The sequence below is a fragment of the Aythya ferina genome (assembly GCF_964211825.1).
Source record: "Aythya ferina genome assembly, chromosome: 30".
Taxonomy (NCBI): domain Eukaryota; kingdom Metazoa; phylum Chordata; class Aves; order Anseriformes; family Anatidae; genus Aythya; species Aythya ferina.
This window is the reverse complement of record NC_140327.1, coordinates 2,124,527-2,139,362: the sequence shown is the minus strand read 5'-3', so window position 1 is coordinate 2,139,362 and position 14,836 is coordinate 2,124,527. Positions and strand designations below refer to the sequence as shown.

General features: G+C 60.3%; 1 protein-coding gene across 1 annotated transcript; it reads right to left on the bottom strand.

The window, feature by feature from the left end:
• Positions 1 to 1,041: 1,041 nt before the first annotated feature.
• ABCF1 (ATP binding cassette subfamily F member 1) lies at positions 1,042 to 14,573 on the bottom strand. The gene is made up of 26 exons (XM_084501008.1): positions 14,498 to 14,573; positions 13,239 to 13,285; positions 13,062 to 13,145; positions 12,362 to 12,500; positions 11,524 to 11,558; positions 10,815 to 10,925; positions 10,662 to 10,736; positions 10,499 to 10,567; positions 10,329 to 10,403; positions 10,097 to 10,186; positions 9,896 to 10,018; positions 9,324 to 9,424; positions 9,165 to 9,250; positions 8,947 to 9,086; positions 8,727 to 8,875; positions 8,563 to 8,646; positions 8,186 to 8,310; positions 7,995 to 8,107; positions 7,739 to 7,910; positions 6,567 to 6,641; positions 5,766 to 5,836; positions 5,100 to 5,132; positions 4,031 to 4,199; positions 3,199 to 3,263; positions 1,431 to 1,503; positions 1,042 to 1,338 (listed from the first exon to the last, which is right to left on the bottom strand). Exons 1-26 carry the CDS (start codon positions 14,562 to 14,564, stop codon positions 1,172 to 1,174), a joined length of 2,538 nt encoding a protein of 845 aa, XP_084357134.1. The 5' UTR covers positions 14,565 to 14,573; the 3' UTR covers positions 1,042 to 1,171.
• Positions 14,574 to 14,836: the final 263 nt, after the last annotated feature.

The window sequence follows — 14,836 nt, the reverse complement described above, 5'->3', positions numbered from 1 at the left end:
GCTGGGGGCAAATCCCCCCCCCCTTCCGCTTTTGGGGGTGCCCCCCTCCCCGGCACCCCCAAATCCCCCCCCCTCACCCCTTTCTGCCCCCCCTTTTTACCCCCCCCCCCTTTTTTTCCCTCTCCTTGCGCCTCCCAGACACACGTGCGACACACGCCGCCGCCCGGGGCTGCGCCGCTCTCACTTTTTTTGGGGGAAAAAAGGAATCTTTTGGGGTTTTTTTCTTTTTGGGGTTGTGGGGGGGGGGAGGGAGGCTGCGCCGGATGCTGTTTTCTGTGAAAACTTGGCCGGGGGGGGCAGCGCCCGCCCCCCCCTTTTGTATATTTTGTACATTAGTAATAAACTGTTGGAAAAGAGGCGTTAATTGGCGTTAATTGAGCGCGTCGGGGTTATGGGGTGGCCGTAAAAGGGTCACGGGGACCCTACAGAGGGTAACGGGGTCCCCGTAAGGGGTTTATGGGGTGCAGGTGGTGTTCCTGCGCCCCGTAAGGTGTGAAAATAAACCCGTTAACTCTGGAACCTACTGATGGCTGCGGTTGGGGCACCAGCCAGGAGTGGGTTTGGGGTTATGGGGTCCCCAAAAAGGGTCACGGGGACCCTACAGAGGATAACGGGGTCCCCACAGGGCATTTATGGGGTCCAGACGCTGTCCCTGTGCCCCCTACCATGTGAAAACACCCCTGTTAACTCTGGTACCTACTGATGACCACGGTCATGCTGCCAGCCAGGAGAGGATTTGGGGTTATGGGGACCCTAAAAAGGGTAATGGGGACCCTACAGAGGATAATGGGGTCCCCAGGAGGGTTAACAGGGTCCCCATACGGGGTTTATGGGGTCCAGACCCCCTCCCTGCACCCCCAAATATTTAAACACACCCGTTAACTCTGGAACCTACTGATGACCACAGTCATGCTGCCAGCCAGGAGAGGATTTGGGGTTATGGGGTCCCTAAAAAGGGTAATGGGGACCCCACAGAGGCTAATGGGGTCCCTATAGGGGTTTTATAGGGCCCAACCCACCCCAATCACCACGCAGCCGCTCTCCTTGCGCCGTTCCCCTGCTTTATTCCCCCAACCCCACCAGGGCGCGAAGGGAAGAGCTCGGGGCGGGGACAACAGAGCCCCCTACACCCTCCCGGACCCCCAAAAAAACCCCAAAACGCCCCAAATTTTCAGTCGCGGGGGCGGCTGATGACCACCTCGCCCAGGGCCTCGAGCACCTCGCGTTTGTAGTCGTCGAAGTCGCCGTCGATCTGGCTCAGCCCCCGCTCCTCCACCACCCAGAGCTGGCACGCCGTCTCCGTGATCAGCCGGGCGTCGTGGCTCACCACGATGACGGCTGCGGTGACGTCATCGATGACGTCATCACCGTGATGACGTCATTGCGATGACGTCATCGTGATGATGTCACAGTGATGTCACAGAACTCACCTCCCCGGTACTCGTTGATGGCGTCGGCCAAGGCGTCGATGGATTCGATGTCCAGGTTGTTGGTGGGCTCGTCCTGAGGGGGGGGGGGGAAAGGAGGGGGCTCGGGGACCCCTTTTGGGACCCCCCCCGTGTCCCCAAGACCCTTTTGGGGACCCCCCGATGTCCCCACGACCCCCTGATGGCCCCAGGACCTTTTTGGGGACACCCCGATGTCCCCAGGACCCCTTTATGTACCCAGGACCCTAATGAGGACCCCCCCCCAATGTCCCCATGACCCCCTGATGGCCCCAGGACCCTTTTGGGGACCCCCCCAATGTCCCTAGGACCCCCCCCAGTGTCCCCACAACCCTTTTGGGGACCCCCCCAATGGCCCCACGATCCCCTGATGTCCCCAGGACCCTTATGGGGACACCCCGATGTCCCCACGACTCCCCAAGTGTCCCCAGAACCCTTTTGGGGACACCCCGATGTCCCCAGGACCCCCCCCCATGTCCCCAAGACCCTTATGGGGACCCCCCGATGTCCCCACGACCCCCCCAGTGTCCCCAGGACCCTTTTGGGGACACCCCGATGTCCCCAGGACCCCCTGATGGCCCCAGGACCCTAATGGGGACCCCCCCCAATGTCCCCATGACCCCCTGATGGCCCCAGGACCTTTTTGGGGACCCCCCCAATGTCCCCAGGACCCCCCCCGTGTCCCCAAGACCCTTATGGGGACACCCCGATGTCCCCACAATCCCCCCAGTGTCCCCAGGACCCTTTTGGGGACACCCCAATGTCCCCAGGACCCCCCCCATGTCCCCAAGACCCTTATGGGGACCCCCCGATGTCCCCACGACCCCCCCAAGTGTCCCCAGAACCCTTTTGGGGACCCCCTAATGTCCCTAGGACCCCATTAGGGACCCCCCCAATGTCCCCAGGACCCCCCCAGTGTCCCCACGACCCTTTTGGGGACCCCCTGATGGCCCCAAGACCCTTTTGGGGACCCCCCGATGTCCCCACAACCCCCTCCTGATGTCCCCAGGACCCTCTCGGGGACCCCCCCAGTGTCCCCAGGACCCTTATGGGGACACCCCGATGTCCCTAGGACCCCCCCTGTGTTCCCAAGACCCTTATGGGGACACCCTAATGTTCCTAGGACCCCATTGGGGATCCCCCAATGTCCCCAGGATCCCCCCCCAGTGTCCCCATGACCCTTATGGGGACCCCCCGATGTCCCCACGACCCCCCCCATGTCCCCAAGACCCTTATGGGGACCCCCCGATGTCCCCACGACCCCCCCCATGTCCCCAAGACCCTTATGGGGACCCCCCGATGTCCCCACGACCCCCCCCAGTGTCCCCAGGACCCTTTTGGGGACCCCCTAATGTCCCTAGGACCCCATTAGGGACCCCCCCAATGTCCCCAGGACCCCTTTATGTACCCAGGACCCCCCCTGGGGACCCCTCGATGTCCCCAGGACCCCCCCCAGTGTCCCCAGGACCCTTTTGGGACACCTCAATGTCCCCACAACCCCACTGGGGACCTCCCAATGTCCCCAAGACCCCCTTAGGGACCCCCCAGTGTCCCCAGGACCCCCTTGGAGACCCCAAAGGACCCCCCCAGTGCCCCCAGGACCCTTTTGGGGACCCCCCAATGTCCCCATGAACCCATTGGGGACCTCCCGATGTCCCCAAGACCCCCTTGGGGACCCCCCCAGTGTCCCCAGGACCCCCCCAGTGTCCCCAGGACCCCCTTGGGGTGTCTCCGGGCCCCCCCCCGTGCCCACCAGGATGAGGACGTCGGGCTCTCGGCACGCCAGCTCCGCAAACACCACCCGGGCCTTCTGCCCCCCTGTGGGAAAAGGGGGCGGGGCTTAGAGCCAGAGAGGCCACACCCCCAATAAACCACACCCCCATAATAAACCACACCCCAAATAAACCACCCCAATAAGCCCCACCCCCAATAATCCACCCCAAATAAACCCCACCCCAAATAAACCACCCCCCATAAACCACCCCCTAATAAACCACACCCCCAATAAACCCCACCCCCAATAAGCCACCCCAAAATAAACCACACCCCAATAAACCACACCCCCATAAACCACACCCCCTGATAAACCCCACCCCAAATAAACCACCCCAATAAACCACACCCCCAATAAACCCCACCCCAAATAAACCACCCCCAATAAACCCCACCCCAAATAAACCACCCCCAATAAACCCCACCCCAATAAACCACCCCCAATAAACCACGCCCCCAATAAACCACCCCAATAAACCACGCCCCCAATAAACCACGCCCCCAATAAACCACGCCCCCAATAAACTACTCCCCAATAAACCCCACCCAAATAAACCACCCCAAAATAAACCCCACCCCAAATAAACCACCCCCAACAAACCACACCCCAATAAACCACACCCCCAACGAACCACACCCCCCAATAAACCACGCCCCAATAAACCCCACCCCCAACAAACCACCCCAATAAACCCCACCCCAAATAAACCACCCCAACAAACCACCCCCCGAACAAACCACCCCAAACAAACCCCGCCCCCGCCCCAAAAAATAAACCCCGCCCCCCTTGGGGGCTAGCCCCGCCCCCTCACCCGACAGCTTGGCGATCTGCAGGGTGTGGGCGTGGCCCTCGAGGCCGAAGCGCCCCAGGCACTTGCGGGCGTCCTGGTGGGGGAGGTTGAAGCCCCGCTGCAGGTACTCGGCCGCCGTCTCCTCCAGCCGCAGCTGCTCGGCCGCCTGCTGGTTGAAGAAGCCCACCTTCTGCGGGGGGCGGAGCCGGGGGCGGAGTCAGGGGCGGGGCCAAGGCGGAGGCCCCGCCCCTTTGTCCCCGCCCGCTGCGGTTAAGGTGGTGGGAGGGGGGCGCGTCACCGGGGGAAAAGATCCCCCCTTCCTGGGAAGCCACGCCCCTTTTCTGGAAGCCACGCCCCCTTTCTGGGAAGCCACGCCCCTTATAATCAGGCCACACCCCCAGCATTAAGACACGCCCCTTACCACAAAGCCACGCCCCCTCGATATTAAACCCCGCCGCCTGACATTAACTCGCACCCTTTATAATCCCCTGCCCCACATTCATTTCCAGGCCACGCCCCCTCCTGGGAAGCCACGCCCATTATGCGTAGGCCACGCCCTCGGTATTAAGCCACGCCCCCTTACCACTAAGCCACGCCCCCTCGGTGTTAAGCCCCGCCCCTTATGTCCATGCCCTTTATAACCCACACTCCACCCCGAGTTCATTTCCAGGCCACGCCCCCTTTCCGGGAAGCCACGCCCCTTTCTGGGAAGCCACGCCCCTTACCGCTAAGCCACGCCCCCTCGATATTAAGCCCCGCCCCCTGACATTAACTCGCACCCTTTGTAATCCCCTGCCCCACATTCATTCCCAGGCCACGCCCCCTCCTGGGAAGCCACGCCCCTTATACTTAGGTCACACCCCCAGCATTAAGCCACGCCCCTTACCATTAAGCCACGCCCCTTCACTTAAGCCCCACCCCTTCCCACGAAGCCCCACCCCCTAAACCCACACTCCAAGTCCATTCCCAGGCCCCACCCCCTCCTATAGCCCCGCCCCTTTCCCTAAAGGCCCCACCCCTTCTGCCACACCCACACAAGCCCCGCCCCTTTAGACCACGCCCCCTTTAGGCCACGCCCCCCCCCCCTTACCAGCCGGTGGTTCCTGCGCATCTCCCCCCGCGTCTGCAAGAGAATTGGGGTCAGCGGGGGGGGGGACCCCAAAACCCAGCCCCCCCCCGGCATTTTTGGGGTCCCCCAAACCCCCCCAGACCCCCCTCAACCTCCCAGGGGGTCCCCAAACCCCCCTAAAAAAACCCTAATCCCAAAACCCCAAATCCCTCTTTTTTTTGGGGTGTCCCAGCCCTTTTTTGGGGTGTCCCGGCCCTTTTTGGGGGTGTCCCAGCCCTTTTTTGGGATCCCGGTCCTTTTGGGGGGGGTCCCAGCCCTTTTTTGGGGGATCCCAGCCCCTTTTTGGGGGGGTTCCCACCCCTTTTTGGGGGGTTTCCCCCCCTTTTTTGGGGTGTCCCACCCCTTTTTTGGGGTCCCGGTCATTTTGGGGGGGGTCCCCAACCTTTTTTGGGGGGTCCCACCCCTTTTTTGGGGTCCCGGTCATTTTGGGGGGGGTCCCAGCCCTTTTTTGGGGGATCCCAGCCCCTTTTTGGGGGGGTTCCCACCCCTTTTTTGGGGGTTTCCCCCCCTTTTTTGGGGTGTCCCAGCCCTTTTTTGGGGTCCCGGTCCTTTTGGGAGGGGTCCCGGCCCTATTTTGGGGTCCCGGCCCTATTTTGGGGGGGTTTCAGCCCTTTTTGGGGTCCCTACCGGTGTCAGCTGCCCCGTCAGCAGCAGCAGCAGCGTGCTCTTGCCCACGCCGTTGGGGCCCACGATGCAAACTGGGGGGGGACAAAAACACGTTGGGGGGGGCCCTTTGTTATTGTAGGGTCTCCCAGGGGCCCCGTTGTTATTGTAGGGTCTCCGGGAAGCGTTGTTTATTGTAGGGTTTCCCCAAATTTGTGTATTTTGTTGCGGGAGCTGTGCGAAACCCCGTTGTTATTGTAGGGTCGCAGAGCTGTGTTTGTTTACCCCCAAATGCCCCCCTGTGTTATTGTAGGGTCTACTAAATCTGTGTTATTATAGATTACCCTTGTGTTTTTGTAGGGTCTCCCACCCCATATTCCATGTTTTTGTAGGGTTTCCCACCCAACATTCCCTGTTTTTATAGGGTCTCTCACCCATCCTATATCCCGTGTTTTGGTAGGGTCTCCCTACCCAATATACCATGTTTTTGTAGGGTCTTCTACCCCATATTGCATGTTTTTGTAGGGTCTACCCATCCAATATTCCCTGTTTTTACAGGATCTCCCACCTACCCTATATCCCATGTTTCTGTAGGGTCTCCCACCCAATATCCTATGTTTTTATAGGGTCTCCCACCCAATATTCCATATTTTTGTAGGGTCTCCCATGTTTTTATAGGGTCTCCCACCCCACATCCTGTATTTTTATAGCGTCTCTCCCCCCCCTCTCTGCTCCTGTAGGGCCGTGCCCCCTCCCGGGGGTGCCGGAGACCCCCCAGTGTTTTTGTAGGGCCTGCCCTGTGCCCGTGTTGACGCCGGGACTCACTCCTCGAGTCCATGTCGATGCCGAAATCGAGGTTGCGGAAGAGCAGCTCCTGCCCCTCGTAGCCGAAATCGACGCCTGGGGCCAAAAAGGGGCTTGGGGGGAGGATTTGGGGTCCCCCCCAAATTCCCCCGGACCCCAAAATGCCCCCACAGAGCCCTCCGGGTCCCAAAATGCCCCCACAGAGCCCCCCCGAGCCCCAAAATGCCCCCCAATTGCCCCCACATCCCACCTAATTGCCCCCTAAATCCCCCAAAATGCCCCCAGATTTCCTCATGTCCCCCCCAATTGTCCCTAAAACCCCCTAATTGTCCCCAAAGCGCCCCATAACCCCCCCAAAAAGCATCCCCAAATGCCCCCAGTTCCCTCCTAAGATCCCCAACCCCCCCAATTATCCCCAAAGTGCCCCATAACCCCCCCAAACCATCCCCAAATGCCCCCAGTTCCCCCATAAACCCCCAAACCCACCCCAAAACTGCCCCCAAATGCCCCCACTACCCCCATAAACCCCCCCAAACCACCCCCAAATTCCCCCAGTTCCCCCATAAATCCCCCAACCCCCCCCAAAACTGCCCCCAAATGCCCCCAGTTCCCCCCTAATGCCTCCAAACCCCCTCCAAATACCCCCAGTTACCTCCTAACCCCCCCAAAACCACCCCCAAATGCCCCCAGTTCCCCCATAAACCCCCAAACCCACCCCAAAACTGCTCCCAAATGCCCCCAGTTCCCCCCCAACCCCCCCCAAACCACCCCCAAATGCCCCCAATTTCCCCCCAACCCGCCCCCAAATGCCCCCATTCCCCCCCTAACACCCCCAACCCCCCCAAAAAACACCCCAAATGCCCCCAATTCCTCCATAAACCCCCCCAAACCACCCCCAAACGCCCCCAATTCCCCCATAAACCCCCCCAAATCCCCCCCAAACGCCCCCAATTCCCCCATAACCCCCCCAACCCACCCCCAATTGCCCCTAGATCCCCCCCAACCCCCCCCAAACAGCCCCCAAATGCCCCCATTTCCCCCCTAACACCCCCAAACCGCCCCCAAACGCCCCCAATTCCCCCATAAACCCCCCCAAACCACCCCCAAACACCCCCAATTCCCCCACAAACCCCCCCAAACCGTGCCCCACGCCCCCCCGATCCCCTCCCCAAACCCCCGGGGGGGTTTCTAACCGTGGAGGCCGAGGATGGGGGGGCTGAGGGGGGGCGGGTTGGGGAAGGTGAAGCGCACGGTGTACTCCCGGGGCCTCTTGAGCAGCTCGGGGGCCTCGGCCGCCTCCTCGGCCGCCGTCTTCCGCCGGCATTTCTGCTGCTTGCGGGTCAGGGCCTCCTTCGTCTGCTTCTCCTAAAAGATTTGGGGTCGGGGGGGGGCTCACGGGGATCCTAAAAGGGGAAGATTTAAGGCTCGGGACCCCCCCCCCGCGCTCACCGCTTGCTTGGTGGATTTGCCGCCGGCTTTGAGGTCGCGCAGTTTCTTCTCCTGCTTCTCAAACTGCTTCAGCAGCTCCTTCTGCTTCTGCTGGTACATTTTCTTAAAGGTCACTGCCAGAGGACAGAAAACGGGTTTTATTAACCCAAAAAAAGCCCTCAAATAACCCAATTTGGCCCCCCAGGACTCACTGTAGTTGCCCCGGTAGTAAAAGAGGCGCTGGGCGTCCAGGTGGATGATGTCGGTGCAGACGTCGTCGAGGAAGCCCTGGTCGTGAGAAACCACCAGCAGCGTCTTCTTCCACGTCTGCAGGTAGCTGGGAAGGGGAAACGGGGACATTTCGGGGTGTTTTGGGGTCATTAGGAACCCCCTCCGACCCCACGAAGAAGCCACCCCGTAAAAAAGCCACCCCGGAAAGAAGCCACCCCAAAAAAACGCCGCTTTGCACGCTCCCACCCCAAAAAAAAACCACTTTAAGGCCGCCCCCCGTTTTAGGATCGCCCCCATCTTTTGGGGACATCAATCCCAGCCCCTCCCGGCCCCAAATTCGGGCTTTTTTCCCCCCTACTTGTTGAGCCAGATGACGGCGTTGAGGTCCAGGTGGTTGGTGGGCTCGTCCAGCATCAGCAGCGTCGGCTCCATGAACAGCGCCCTGTGCGGGGGGCGAGCGTCACTTCGGGGCGGTTTCACCCCAAAACAACGTCCCAAAAAAAACCCATTTCGACCCCTTACCGGGCCAGGGACACCCTCATGCGCCACCCCCCCGAAAACTTCCTGGTGGCTCGGTTTTGCATCTCGGGGTTGAAACCCAAACCGGCGAGGATCCGGCGAGCTTTGGCCTCGGCGGCGGCCGCCCCGATCGCCCTCAGCTCCTCGTAAACCTACAGGGAGGCATTTAGGGTTTTTTTTGGGGTCCCCAAGGGGTTCCCCGAGGTGCCCCCACCCCAAAAACCTTCTCGAGGCGCTCGGCAGCGCCGTCGTCGCCCCCTTCCAGCAGCGCCTGCAGCCGCTTCTCCTCCTCCAGCAGCCGCAGCCGCTTGGTGTCGGCGCGCAGCACCGCCTGCACCGCCGGCGTGTCGTCGGCCACCACCTCTTTTTGGGGGAAAAAAGGAAGATTTTAGGCTTCTGCGGGGGGTTCTTGAAGGTTTTTGGGGGTTGCGGGGGGCTCACCTTGCTCGCAGAGCAGCACGTCGATGTTGGGGGGGATGCTGAGGGCGCGGTTGGCGATGTGCTTCAGCAGCGTCGTCTTGCCCTTCCTGGCGGCGAGAAACGGGGTTAAAAAACGAGGTTTTGGGGTTTTTCACGGCCCCCTCCCGCCCTGCTCCTCACCCGTTGGGCCCCACGAGGCCGTAGCGGCGGCCAGCCACGATGTAGAGGTCGGCGTTGACGAAGAGTTCCTTGCCATGAGCCGAGATGCTGAACTTCTCCAGCTGTGGGGGGGCACCGGGGGGGTCAGGGGGCCCCAAAACCCCCCCAAGGACCCCATTTCCCCTTCCCCTTCCCCCAACAAACCCCAAATCCCCCCTAATTTTTTATAAGGGGGATCCAAGCTTGGCATCACACCCTAATTCCACGTTATTTCTCAATAAAATGGTAAAATTCAACTCCGCGTCATTTCCTCGTAAAATTTTCCCAAATTTGGGGCTTTTTTAAGGAAAATAGTGCCCAGTTCTGACCCTAAATCATTAATGGGATGCCCCCGCTATCAACCCACGACCCCAAAATTGTTATTTTTTAAAAACATGCCCCTATTCTCACTATTTGAACCCAGAAAAGCAGGGTAAGGAGAAGCCACCCCGGGGGACCCGGCGGGGTGATTTTAGCCCCAAACTGGGGTATTTTTACCCCAAAAAAAGGGTTTTTTGCCCCGAAAAGGGTTTTTTTCGCCCCGAAAGGGCCACCTTGATGTCGGAGGCGTTCTCCAGCATGGCTTGGCGCGAGGAGAGCTCGGCCTGGGACACGGAGAAGTCGTTCTCCCCCGCCGCCGCCGCCTTCATGGTGGCCACTTGCCGCTCGTACTCCATCTGGGGGGCGGAGCCAATCGAATTAGCCCCGCCCCTCATTTGCATAACCCCACCCACTTTGTTTTAAGCCCCGCCCACCTGTTTTTTGAGCTTTTTCTTCTCTTTTTTGCTCACGCGGGCGTCGGGCTCGGCCTTCCTCCCGGCCTCCTCCTCCTCCTCCTCAGAGACCTGGGGGGGGAAGGGGGGGCATTAGGACCCCTCCCCCCACCCTAAATCCTCCCCCCCGACCCCAAAATCCCCCCCCAGACCCCAAAATCCCCCCCAAACCCCAAAATCCCCCATCCCCACCCCAAAATCCCCCCCCTCTTACGGCTTCATCGCCCTTCTGGCGCTCTTCGGCCTCCTCCTCTTCCTCCTCGTCGTCCCCCAGAGCCGAAAATTTATTCTGGGGGGGTTGGGGGCGAAATTTGGGGTCAAAAAGGCCCCACCCTAAAAAAATTATAGGGTTTTTTTATAGGGTCGCCCCCCCTCCGGCCTCACCTTCCCCCCTTTGGGGCCGGCGTCTTCCTCGGAGCCTTCATCCTCCTCCTCCTCGGCTGCTTTTCCCTGCTGGGGGGGGGATTTATGGGGTCAGACCCCCCTTTTAGGGTGCCCCCGGCCCTAAATGGGCCCCCCCACGGCCCTAAATGTGCCCCCCCCTCACCGGCCTCCTGCCCTTGTTCTTCTCGTTCTTGCGGTTCTTCTTCTTCCTCCCGTCCTCCTCTTCCTCCTTCTGCGCCTTCCGCAAAAATAAGGTAATTTAGGGCCCCCACCCCAAAAAAATCCTATAATTTTAGGGTCTTGCCCCCCCCCACACCTTGTTGCTCTTCCCTTTGCCCGCCCGGGGCCCTTCGGCCTCCTTTGGTGCCTCCTCTTCCTCCTCCTCCTCGCTCTGCTCCTGGTTCAGCGCCGCGAAGACGTTGCCACCCTACAACAAACCCCAAAAACCTCCTTTTTTGCCCCATTTCTGGGTCCCCCCCAACCCCCCCCCGCCCCTTTTGACAGGATTTCCCCCCATTTTGACAGAATTTCCCCCATTTTGATAAATTTTCCCCCATTTTGGGGCCCCAAACCCCCTTTTCCCACCCCGCTCCTCCTTATAGGGTTTTAGGGTCCCCCCCCCCTTTAAACCCTTTTCCCAGTTGTAAAAAATCCCCATTTTTATCCAAATTTGGGGTTTTTACCCCCAGTTTTCCTGCCCTGATTTGGAGTTCCCTCCCCCCAATATTCAGGGTTCCCTCCCCCTGATTTTTGGGGCCCCCCCCAGATATTTGGGGTCCCCTCAGTATTCCCCCCCCCAATATTTTGGGGTTCCCCCCCAACATTTGGGGTCCTCTCCCCTGATATTTAGGATCCCCACCCCAATATTTGCCCCCCCCAATATTTAGGGCCCCCTCCCATGATATTTAGGATCCCCCCCAGATATTTAGGGTCCCCTCCCTGTGACATTTAGCCCCTGCCCCATATTTTGGGGTCCCCCCCTATATTTTGGGGTCCCCCCCAACACATTTAGGGCCCCCACTCACCTTCCTCCTCCTCCCCCCTTTCCTCGGGGCCGGCGCTTCGTGGGGGGGACCCCAAAAAAAAAAAAAAAAGGAGGAAAAAAGGGAAAAAAAGAGGGAAAAAGGGAAAAAGAGGGGAAAAAGAGAGAAAAAAAGGAGAGAAAAGAGGGGAAAAAGGGGGAAAAAAAGGAAAAAGGGGGGGGAAAAAAGGGAAAAAAGGGGAAAAAAGAGGAAAAAAAGGGGAAAAAAGGTGGCAAAAAAAGGAAAAAAGGGAAAAAGAGAAGAAAAAGGGGGAAAAAGGGGGGAAAAGGGGGGAAAAAAAGGGAAAAGGAGAAAAAAGGGAAAAGAAAGTGAAAAGAGGGGAAAAAAGGGGAAAAAAGGGGGAAAAGAGGGAAAAAAAGAGGAAGAAAAAGGGAAAAAAAGGGAAAAAAGGGAAAAAAAAGGAAGAAAAAGGGAAAAAAGGGGAAAAGAGGGGAAAAAAGGGAAAAGAGGGGGAAAAAGGGAAAAGGAGAAAAAGGGAAAAAAAAGGGGGAAAAAAGAGAAAAAAGGGGAAAAAAGGGGGAAAAAAGGGAAAAGAGGGGGAAAAAGGGGGGAAAAAGTGAAAAGAAGGGGAAAAGATGGGAAAAAAAAGGGGGAAAAAAAGAGAAAAAAAAGAAAAGAGAGGGAAAAAAGGGAAAAAAAGAGGAAGAAAAAGGGGAAAAAAAAGGAAAAAAAAAGGGAAAAGAGAGAAAAAAAAGGAAAAAAATCAGCACCAAACCACAGAGCTGCACCCCCCGCCTAGAGCGCCCCCCCTAGGGGCTGGCGACGCTCTAGGCGGGATGAGGAGGATGAGGAGGGGGGGGGGGGGAGCCTTCGGCCTCACCTTCCTCCTCCTCCTCCTCCTCTTCCTCGCTGGCGGCCGCCAGCTCCCGCAGCCTCCGGCTCAGCTCCTCCTCCTCGGGCTCAGGCTCGGCCCCGGGGCGCCGCCGCTCCTTGCGCCGCTCCCGCTTCCGCCGGGAGGCCTGGTGGGGGGGGACAACCCCTTAATTACCTCGCTAATTAACCCCTTAATTAGCCCTTTAATTACCCCCTTAATTACCCTCTTAATTAGCCCTTTAATTAACCCGAAACGCTCGGTGTCATCGCGTCCCCCCAGCCCCACCCTACTGCCCCCACCCCTTAGCCCCGCCCCCTTTAGGCTCCTCCCCCTTTAGGCCCCGCCCCCTTTAGGCCACGCCCTCCTTAATTAGCCACAACCCCCCCCTAATTAGTACTAACAAACCTTCTACCCCCATCCCTTACCCCACCCTTCTACCCCCACCCCTTAGCTCCGCCCCTTTAGGCTCCTCCCCCTTTAGCCACGCCCCCTTAGGCCACGCCCACTTTAGGTCCCGCCCTCGTTAATTAGCTACGCCCCCTTAATTAGCCACACCCCCTTAATTAGCACTAACAAACCTTCTACCCCCACCCCTTACCCCACCCCTTAGCCCCGCACCCTTTTAGGCTCCTCCCCTTAGGCCACGCCCCCTTTAGGCCACGCCCTCCTCAATTAGCCACGCCCCCCCTAATTAGCGCTAACGAACCTGGGGGGGCTGCGCTTCCTTCTCGGGGGGCGGCGGGGCCTGGCTGGGGGCCGGCTTCTCGTCCTCCGCCAGCTCCTCGAAGAACTTCGGGGGTCAAAGGTCAAAGGTCAGGGTTAGGGTCAGGGTTTGGGGTCAGGGTTTGGGGTCAGGGGTCAGAGGTCAGGGGGCGGAGCTCACCGACTTCTTCCCCCGCCGGTCCTTGCGGCCCTTCTTCACCGGTTGCTCTGTAGGGGGGGGGGAAATATGGGGTCAGCGGCCCCCCAGGGATCCACCCCGACCCCAGAGGGATCCGCCCCGACCCTGTAGGGATCCCCCCACCTCCTCACCCCATAGGGATCCGCTCTGACCCCATTGGGATCCACCCCGGCCCCATGGGGATCCACCTACCCCCTCCTCACCCCATAGGGATCCACCCTGACCCTATAGGGATCCCCCCCTTTCACCCCATAGGGATCTACCCCGACCCCGTAGGGATCCCCCCGATCCCCTAAGGGATCCACCACCCTCCTCGCGCCCCATAGGGATCCACCCCAACCCTATAAGGATCCACCCTAACCCCATTGGGATCCACCCACCCCCTCCTCACCCCATACGGATCCACCCTGACTCCTTAAGGGACCCACCCCCTCCTCCATCACCCCATAGGGATCTACCTCGACCCCATAGGGATCCCTGCCCCCTCCTCACCCCATAGGGATCCACCCCAACCCCCTAAGGGATCCACCCTGACCCCATAGGGATCCACCCACCCCCTCCTGACCCCATAGGGATCCCCCCCCTCACCCCATAGGGATCCACCCAGATCCCCTAAGGGATCCACCTCACCCCCACCCCATAGGGATCCACCCACCTCCTCCTCACCCCATAGGGATCCACCCTGACTCCTTAAGGGACCCACCCCCTCCTCCGTCACCCCATAGGGATCCACCCTGACCCCATAGGGATCTACCTCGACCCCATAGGGATCCACCCACCCCTTCCTGACCCCATAGGGATCCACCCCCTCCTCCATCACCCCATAGGGATCCACCTCGACCCCATAGGGATCCACCACCCCCTCCTCACCCCATAACCATCCACCCCGACCCCATAGGGATCCACCCCGACCCCATAGGGATCCATCCCAACCCCATAGGGATCCACCCCAACCCCCTAAGGGATCCACCCTCCCCCCCCACACCCCATAGGGATCCACCCCCCCCCTCCTCAGGCCCCATAGGGATCCCCCCCCTGCCCCCCCTCACCCCACAGGGATCTCCCCTGACCCCTTAAGGGATCCACTCCCCCCCGGGATCCCCCCTCCCCCCCCATAGGGATCCACTGCCCCTCCCCCCCCTTTTACCCCCCCACCCCCCCCCCCCCCCACCCCCTCCCCCTCCCCCCCCAAGCTCCCCTCCCCCCCCCACCCCCCCTCCCCTCCCCCCCCCCGGCCTCACCCTGCCCCTCGCCCTCCCCCCGCCATTCCTCCTGCCGGGCCGCCGCCGGCCGAGCTCCCTTCGGCATGGCCGGGCGCCTGCGCACTGCGCCTGCGCGGTCAGCGAGACGAGCCTAGAGCGCCGCTCCCGCTTCCGGTCCTCCACGCCGCGCCGCCTCCCCCATTGGCTCGCTGCCTCCAAATCCCGCCCCCATTCCGGGCGAGCCACGCTCCCATTGGCTCCTCCCCGCCCTTCATCCCTCCCCTCCCTGAGGTGCTCTCCTCTCCCATTGGCTGCCCCGCGGCTTCCCTCTGCCCGCCCTCCCATTGGCCCGCGCGCGGCCACGTGCCACGAATCGCG